The sequence below is a fragment of the Cupressus sempervirens genome, chromosome 4 (genome assembly GCF_028749045.1).
Source record: "Cupressus sempervirens isolate cs-2001-9-10 chromosome 4, ASM2874904v1, whole genome shotgun sequence".
Classification (NCBI taxonomy): domain Eukaryota; kingdom Viridiplantae; phylum Streptophyta; class Pinopsida; order Cupressales; family Cupressaceae; genus Cupressus; species Cupressus sempervirens.
Window position 1 is genome coordinate 725,880,843 of NC_143121.1, and position 9,118 is coordinate 725,889,960.

The following is a 9,118-nucleotide window of genomic DNA, read 5'->3' on the forward strand; positions in this document are numbered from 1 at the left end:
TAGAATGGGGGAGTGAGATGGTGTGAGCATGTTAACTTTTATTCGTCTAGGTTAAATTTGACAACCATCTACATGTCAAAAGTTTAAATCTTATTATAAATAGAATATACTTTTAAAAATAATTTAATAAATACCACATAAAATATCCGTTTAAATTATAATATTTAGAAATATAAATCATCTATTTTTTAAGAAATTAAAATAAAAAGCTTAAATTAGTAAAAACTAAATAAATGGAAATAAAGGAAATATAAATAATTCTAGATGTAGTAAATTAAATTATAATTATTTTGTAGTGGATATCTATAGATTTTTTAAAAATAGATTTATTTAAGATATCTATACTAGCAACATAAAACCGACTTAAGTAAAAAAAGAAAGATACTTTAAGCAGGAGGGTATGAGATTATCATTATTAACTTAGTAAGAAAGTTAACTATAAATAAGAAAGTTAACATGAATAATTATGGTATATTCATATCTTAAATTTACAATTGAAATTTAAAAACATCACCGATTGATTAGGAAAATATAAAATGAAAAACGATACAAACAAAAAAATTCAAAAAAAAAATCCAAATGCAGGCGAAGGGAAGAATATTTTGTGACTAGAACAAGGAAAGGATGGTCAGCAACACATGCATGTTAGGTGAGCGACCGTTCATGCAAATTAGATCCAGGGCTACTCTCCCAGTTTTTCTTCAAATTAAGACAAGCAATCCAAACATACAGCCTTAATTTCCGTGTAAAAAATTCACCTCTCTGACCCTTTTGCCGGTCCTCGGAACGTGCTGCTCACCCGTCAACAATCTCTTGTGCTATAAATCTGTGAGCCCACACAAAATTAATGTACCTTCATCTAACAAGCTTTGTACACCTGCGCTTCTTGTCCATTCACGTGGTTTAAATCAGCTACCTGTGGTGGGTGGGTAGATAGATGCATAGATGAATGCGTGCTTCTCTTAAGAAGTAGAGCTTTGTGGGCATCACATTGCCTTCTCAGATCTCGCAGCTGCTGTTTCTTCCTCTGTTACAAGGTATGTTATTTTTCAGATTTTCTAGGGTTGGCTTTCAGATCCGTTGTTTTTTTGCATTGTGTGTTCTTCCAGTGGTCTGAGAATTGAGTCTGGAATTTGGCTGAAAATTTGTTTTCTGATGGATTGGAGGAATGCTTAGGGTTAATTGATTTTGGGAACGCCCGATCTAGTGTAGAGGCCCTTCGCTGTTGAAATAATTTAGTAGTACCAATATTTAAATGAGGCAGGGAGTACTCTTTTCTATTATGAGGCCTGATTATCCAGTACCACCATGCGGTCGCTGGTCTTGTCCTTTGGTAACATCGCGCCTAAAATTGGGTGTGGTATTTTCCGCAGCGTCAATACTGAAAATGTTACTTCAGCTTGGAGCTACTTAAGCAGGCTATTTGAACACGGGGCTGGTGTACCTTTGAGGACTCTGGTCTGTTTATTGGGCTATGTCGCAAAAGGAATTGGATACCATAACTTATTTAATTTCCACTCAAGCTCGTCTCTTCTTCTAGATGCCCTCGCTTCTGTCAAAGGGCTTAAAAGGTTGTGCTGGATTTTTAGCGAAAAGGGGTTTTAATTTGTAAGTGTTTATTTTATGGGAGTTAAGTGGGATTCTTCTAGGCACGTTAATACCTACCTGCATGACACAATGTGGTCTGTTAATATGTGTACTGAGATTTATGCTCATGTGTCTAAGGTTTAAACCATTTATAAATGTCACATCAGATTCTTGGTACAAATTTCACACCCTGCCTTATTTGGGAACACGCTAGATCCAGTTCAATGATTGGAACCCCACCTACGCCTAACATAGTCTAGTGTGCCTGCTACTTGACATATTAGAATACTTCCTTGTGAAGATGCTAAGCCCGTTTTAATTTTGATTGTTCAAGAAGGGCTGTCTATATTTCCTGTTACTGTGAATTTTCTTGGATGGTAACCTGTGGCTTAGATGGTAGGAGTAAATGGTGTTTTCTCTTGTGGCTTGGGCCACACTGCACACTAGAGTTGGATGCATATTTTATCCAATCTCAATACTTAATCTGTCTTGTGGCTTCAAATTTGAGGGCCGTCTACAGAAAGTTTGCTTACTGCTTAAGCTTTATCTCACGTGATCACTCTAAAACAATTTCTATTCAAATTTACATCAATGACAGAGACTGAAAATTTAATGTGATCATGCATCCAATTGTCAATTTCCAAAGGGATTGACTATGACAGTGGTTTATAGAATGCTATCATTGGGAGTTAACTTCCACCATGAGAAACCAAAAGATCCCGGAAGAAGACTGACACAGGGCCTCCATAAAAGATTTTTTACTAGAGATAAACTAAAGTTTTCTGGTCAGTATATTCTGAGGAGAAGAAACTAAAGCTATGACCGTTAGGTAAACTGAACAGTCATTATTGTTTATCCACCAATACTAAAACTGGCTCCCTTTGTGTACATCTTCCTAGAAAATCTCGCTGAATGATTCTAATGTGCCTTAGAAAGCCCTGACACTCGTATTTCAGTAGAAGAACAAGAGCCAAACAAATAACCTATGGGTCAGTCTGTTAATATTTTCCATTGAAAAGTCTAATCATTCTCTTCTGCGTCAACAAACTACAGAATAATATTTTCTATGTTATTTACAATCTTTAAATTTTTGCTCCCTCACATATGGCAGTAAGCATATGCCATACATCATTTTTCCTTATTCTGGTACTAAATTGGCTTCAATTTTTGCCAATTGAGATGATGATATCGTTTATTTTAAAGTTATAAACGTAGTTTCAGTGTATGACTTGAATGACAGTGCATAGAATTCAGTCTTTTCAATGCTCAGTGTGGTAAATTTATGTTCTATAAGCTCTGCTGATGAATATTGCTCATTGTCTGTCTCTTTATGAAATGTCTGGGTTGACTATGTTAATGGGAACTGATATTTGTGTGTGTGTGTGTGTGGTCACAATGGAAAGTGTTTGGTTGCGAAGTTCTTTTTGAAGAAGTTTCCTTATCAATAAATATTAGAATTCTGTTGTGGCCTGTAATATTTTATCATGGCTTATATATGTGTCCACAGTCACCTTTCATGTTATCTGCTTCCAGATATACCATGTTTTCAAGTAAAACCAATGGCTCAATTAAACAAAGAAGTAATGAAACAATTCCAATAGATGATTCACAAAATGGATCTTTCATAAGGCATGCATGAACCCAGAGTACTAGGCTACTTCACATATGTTTTTTTATATTCTGGCTATTAGAGACATTGTTTTGAATCTTGAGCCTAGTTGCATGAATTTCGTGGAATGTTTTAGGCTTTCTAATGTGTTGGAGAAGCTTTGGACCAATTGTTTTCAAATTCTCCTTAGAATCAACCAAAAAGAAAAATGACAGATGAAATTGTTTGCAGGTGATTGCCAAATTTCCCTTTGCTAAACATGGCAACAGGGCAGCTTTTCTCTCGCACAACTCAAGCATTATTTTACAACTACAAACAGCTTCCTATCCAGCGCATGCTGGATTTTGACTTCCTCTGTGGTAAGTTCCCCTTAAAGTTTCACTTAGTGCTTATATTGCAGTTGCTTCTGGAAATATCTTTGTTTATGTGTATTCTATCATGTTTTAACCATGTCAAATGTCTTCTAAGGTCAAGCTTGTTCATATTTTCAGGCAGAGAGACCCCATCTGTTGCTGGAATCATTAATCCTGGTTCAGAAGGATTCCAGAAACTCTTCTTTGGGCAGGAGGAAATTGCCATACCTGTTCATTCAGCGTAAGCTCAACGTATTTTACAGTATCTTTCAAGTTTATGCTTGAAATCTTCAAAAGTTTTCCTGATTGTTTATCATTTTCTTCCCTCTTATTGTGCAGCATTGAGGCCGCATGCACAGCCCATCCAACAGCTGATGTCTTCATTAATTTTGCATCTTACAGAAGGTATAGACATGTTACTATCTTAGTGTAATCAGGTCCTCTTATATCCTGCAAGGCTGCATTTCCTGCAAATTATACTGATTATATTGTTAAGAGAACCAGTTCAGATGCTGAGTGATGTACACGTTCCTTTTTCAAAAATTAAAGAGAATGCATTGTAACTAATTGTGCAGTGCGTATGCATCTTCTATGTCTGCCCTGAAGCAGCCAACAATTAGAGTAGTAGCTATAATAGCTGAGGGTGTTCCAGAAGGAGATGCTAAGCAGTTAATTGCTTATGCACGAGCTAATAATAAGGTATTAAGAATCTTCTCTTATATTTTCATCCAACCGTTTCTGAGTACATTATATTCTATTGGTGGTTAGGAACTTCTCCGTTGCCAGTTGTAAGGAACAGGGTTTGGACTCTTTTCTGGGTTCTCGTTGCATGACATTTATGTTTTGGAACGTAAATAAGTGATCACATATGTTGGATAGATTACATAGTCTACTAAAAGGCTGATTCAGATTAGTTCTTTCCTGGTTAATGCTAAAGGCTTGGAAATTGAATTGCAGGTTATAATTGGTCCTGCTACTGTAGGTGGAATTCAGGCTGGAGCATTTAAAATTGGTGATACAGCAGGCACCATTGACAATATTATTCAGTCCAAGCTGTACAGGCCAGGATCTGTTGGATTTGTCTCCAAATCTGTAAGCTCTTTTCTTACCATACATGAAACCAGTTTTGAAATTCTTTCAAGCTCTGGATATTGGATGTGCCTTAAGTGCTCATGTACTACATTGCGTGCAATATGTGGATTACCACCTTTTAATAGGTGCCCATCATTGATATATTGTGTTTGTGTTCCTTTTCTAATCTTTGGTGACTTTAAAGGTACAATTTTTTGTTTAAGTGGTTTAGTTGCTTTTGAATCTAGAATGTCTAATATTTTGTCCTACAGGGAGGAATGTCAAATGAAATGTATAATACAATTGCGCGTGTTACTGATGGAATTTATGAAGGTAAGCTGTTTCTAATGTCTCTCATTAGTTAGTTCTTTCTTTTCCAAATTCAGTTAGTATTTACATCATATTCTCTTGAAACAAACTCCTGTAGGTATTGCAATTGGTGGGGATGTGTTTCCCGGTTCAACATTGTCTGATCATGTTTTGCGGTTTAACAATATTCCACAGGTAGATAAAGCTTATTCTGTTCTTTATTTTTTTCAGAAATAATTTCTATTTATAACACTTTTTCTTGGTCAAGTGAATGTGTGTCCATTGAGGTTGACATTAAAAAGTAGAAAGATGAATTTGCTAAAGGCTTTGGTACAATACGTGCACTTGAAGTAATAAGTAAATTGTTGAAATTGTCCACTCCAGATTAAAATGATGGTTGTACTTGGGGAACTTGGTGGTAGAGATGAGTATTCTCTAGTTGAAGCTTTGAAACAAGGGAAGGTGCAAAAGCCAGTTGTTGCTTGGGTTAGCGGCACTTGTGCACGTCTGTTCAAGTCTGAAGTACAATTTGGCCACGCAGTAAGAATTATTGAATGTTTATACCGTCACTTTTATCCAGTTTGTTGTTTAATTCAAAGCATCTTGTTATATTGATTTTCATATCTGACAGTTCCTTTTGGTTGTGTAGGGTGCAAAAAGTGGAGGTGACCTTGAGTCTGCACAAGGAAAAAATCAAGCACTAAGAGAAGCAGGTGCAATTGTTCCTAGCTCTTATGAAGGATTGGAAGATGCTGTAAAGCAGACATTTGAGTCTCTTGTAAGAGAAAATTATTATCAGAAATAGCTATTATTTTCAGAAATGTACTAATTCTTATCGATGTATTTGTTAGTGTTACATGGTTAGATAAAATTGTTGGGTAAGAGAGAGCTCAGTCCTAGAAGTCTGATGGACTGAAAAAATTTATTATTCTATTATTTGCTGTACATATCTAAATTTAATTCTCAGTGTTTACTGATTGAAATATCTCCTTCCAAGGGAGTTGTTTCCTAGCTGATATTTAATTCCTATGTGAATGTTTTCAACAGGTTGAGCGAGGAGTAGTTGGTCAAACTAATGAATTTAAGCCTCCTCAAATACCAGAAGACCTGAAAACAGCAATTAAGAGTGGCAAAGTCAGGGCACCAACTCATATTATTTCCACTATCTGTGATGATAGAGGTTAGACTAACTCATTCCATATATTCCTGAAGTTAACAGGTCATTGAACGTGACTTTCAAAGATTTAATGGTGTCCGTTTCCTCTGTTTTCACTGCAGGCGAGGAACCAACTTACTCGGGTGTACCCATGTCAACTATTGTAGAGAAAGGCTATGGTGTGGGTGATGTTATCTCACTATTGTGGTTCAAACGCAGTCTTCCACGATATTGTACAAAATTCATTGAGGTAATCATGAATTTGATTTTGAAACATTGATGTTATCCATGTGCATCTTGGAATTTGAACATTTTATATTAGTGAAGATAATTTGTTTATTTTGCTTTGTTGTCAGATATGCATTATGCTTTGTGCTGACCACGGTCCTTGCGTATCTGGTGCACATAATACAATTGTAACAGCAAGAGCAGGGAAGGATTTGGTCTCAAGTCTTGTGTCAGGTATATACTTCAATCTCCATGTCCTGAAGCTTCTTGTGATATACCTTTGAATTTCTTTTTAAATAATCTTTTCTACCAGAGCTTCGAAAGTTGTGAAATGCTAAATTTGAAATGACCTTTTTATTAAAAGTTAAGATTATTTGGGTCCAATATAAATATAATAACATCTGGGGCTAATCCTCTGGGCAGGTCTTCTGACTATTGGCCCAAGATTTGGTGGGGCTATTGATGATGCTGCAAGATACTTCAAAGATGCATATGACAAGGTGAGGAATCTTGACATTTATTGATGAATGAGCTAAGTATATAGGACTAAGTATGAAAGTTGTGGAGTTTATATTTAAGCATAGAAGAGTGGGGCATTTAAATAGAAAATATCTTCAAAAAGCTAATCATGTATCTATTTTGTTTACCCAGGGTTTATCACCTTATGAATTTGTTGAAGGGATGAAGAAGAAGGGGATTCGTGTGCCAGGGATTGGTCACAGGTATAGCTTTTTGAGAATGCAAGATAGATCTCCTTCATCTTCAATATAAAATATTGTTTTTTATTGATGCGGTCTCAAAATATTTCTGTTATACTGAAGGATCAAGAGAGGAGATAACCGTGACAAAAGAGTAGAGCTCCTCCAGTTATATGCACGCACAAATTTTCCTGCTGTGAAGTACATGGATTATGCTGTACAAGTGGAAACCTACACTCTTTCCAAAGCAAACAATCTGGTTCTGAATGTTGATGGTGCAATAGGGTCCCTTTTCTTGGACCTTCTTGCTGTCAGTGGAATGTTTAACCAACAAGAGATTGATGAGATTGTGGAGATTGGTTATTTGAATGGTCTCTTTGTACTTGCACGAGCAATAGGTTTGATTGGGTAAGTTATCTTTTTCCATGTTAAAGTTTTCAGTTCTTGTTGCCATTTTGACACTAAAAAGTGTTACATTTTATTCTAACTGTCTACTTCTATATTTTGAACTGTAGGCACACATTTGATCAGAAGCGTTTGAAACAACCATTGTACCGACATCCATGGGAAGATGTTCTGTACACCAAGTAGATTTTCTTAGCATGAAATGGTTTACCTTTTGCCAAAGCATTATGCGGGTGAAATTTTAGTACTGATACCACAATGTTTCCTAATATCTCGTCTTCTGGGAGCAGTTGAGAAGTATTGAGCCCCAGTTTTGTGTACACCTTGTCATCTGATAGACTGATGAATAATTATATTTGTACTAGAGTTGCCCTACATGAGCCTACTGGTTAAGTTATTCATGTTAAGGGTGTTTTCTCAAATAATAATGTGCCTTCCTGTAGAAGGATGCGTGCTAATGCATTTGCAGTTTTCCAGTGTAATTTGATGATATTTGCTTTAGAGCTTCACATCCTTGATTTTTATTTCCCGTGGCTTGTAAGAATGGACACAAACATGAGCAACATCATCATTTTTCTTTCGACCAGGTTATAGGCCTAGAAACTTGGTTTAATCAGCATACCATCTCACATCCAGTGTTCAAAGGAACGAATATATGATTTATGCAATAAATATATAGAATTCTTATGAATTGCATTATCAGCAATCTGACATTTTCTTTGTTGATTATACTAATTCAGTTCCACGGGCTGCAACCATTTTGTTTGCATTTTTCAGAACATATAAAGTTGCTATCGTTGTTACAATTTCTCCTTTCCATTTAAATCACAAGGGTTGATGAAACTATGCCCGGTCACGAGGTTCAAAATCAAATTCAAGCTCGTTTATCGAAAAATTTGGATAGAGATTTTGTAAGAGTAAAAATTCGTAGAAAAAATTGACATCAAATTTGTCTTATATAAATTTATTTATTTTTAAATATAAGTAACACATCCACAAAATTGTCACAATAGTTTTGCCATTTCTAGATAGTAACTCAATTTTATTGTAAAATAAAATAATATTATATTAAATATCAAGATGAAGTTCAAGAAAGGTAAAAAGTTGCTGAAATTTTCATGAAATTCGATGTATCCTGTGACTTTTAAATTCTGTTATTTGACCCTTAGGGGAAGCCTAGAGTGACTAGAGCTGAGAAGTCAAATTATCTACCAGGAAAGAGGGCCAGTTGCAATTTATTACGGCAACACAGAGATCAGAATTTCCTCAGTTAAGCGATACGACTATGTTTAGAAACAAGATTCCCCAGCCATAGTCTTCGCTATCTTTGGAAACAGAACAAAATTTCTAACTGAAACCATAGAGCTGTGGGTTAATCTTCTAACTGAAGACGTGTCATTATACGCTTTCTTCCGCGGTTGAATTTAGGCGACAAAGATGGGAAATGTTGACATGAAAAGTCCATACACGAGTAAAATCTATACGGGCGTTTAATTAAGAACCAAAATCTATTCAGCGACCACTCGATGTTTACCTTCAAATTTCGATTATACCGTCTGCAAGGAGAGCGTTTCAAATTTAGGATTTTGATCGTAAGAATTCTTTCTTGACATCTTCTCTTTTAAAAGATTCAAAAACTGACCAGTATAAAGTCGACGGATGGCAAAATTGTCACTGTTAGGACCATGTTTATTACAGCAAA

General features: G+C 35.7%; 1 protein-coding gene across 2 annotated transcripts; it reads left to right on the forward strand.

Annotated features, from left to right (window-relative positions):
• The first annotated feature begins 993 nt into the window (after positions 1 to 993).
• Positions 994 to 8,107, forward strand: LOC149563327 (ATP-citrate synthase beta chain protein 1). Of its 2 annotated transcripts, none has more exons than XM_089826675.1 (17): positions 994 to 1,037; positions 3,428 to 3,555; positions 3,688 to 3,790; positions 3,889 to 3,954; positions 4,125 to 4,248; positions 4,507 to 4,641; positions 4,893 to 4,953; positions 5,048 to 5,124; positions 5,314 to 5,469; positions 5,579 to 5,707; positions 5,977 to 6,109; positions 6,208 to 6,335; positions 6,442 to 6,547; positions 6,737 to 6,813; positions 6,965 to 7,035; positions 7,135 to 7,419; positions 7,527 to 8,107. In XM_089826675.1, the coding sequence occupies exons 2-17, from the start codon at positions 3,456 to 3,458 to the stop codon at positions 7,600 to 7,602; spliced, it is 1,827 nt and encodes a 608-aa protein (XP_089682801.1). In that variant the 5' UTR covers positions 994 to 1,037; positions 3,428 to 3,455; the 3' UTR covers positions 7,603 to 8,107. The 2 variants fall into 2 exon arrangements, with proteins under 2 accessions (XP_089682801.1, XP_089682802.1); XM_089826676.1 differs by lacking the exon at positions 994 to 1,037 and adding an exon at positions 1,372 to 1,608.
• Positions 8,108 to 9,118: the final 1,011 nt, after the last annotated feature.

Excerpts from the sequence above, each read along its gene's own strand:
- LOC149563327 (XM_089826675.1), top strand. The coding sequence starts at position 3,456 with ATGGCAACAGGGCAGCTTTTCTCTCGCACAACTCAAGCATTATTTTAC. Across the intron at positions 4,954-5,047 it reads TACTGATGGAATTTATGAAG|GTATTGCAATTGGTGGGGAT; the intron begins GTAAGCTGTTTC and ends AAACTCCTGTAG. Across the intron at positions 6,814-6,964 it reads TCAAAGATGCATATGACAAG|GGTTTATCACCTTATGAATT; the intron begins GTGAGGAATCTT and ends TTGTTTACCCAG.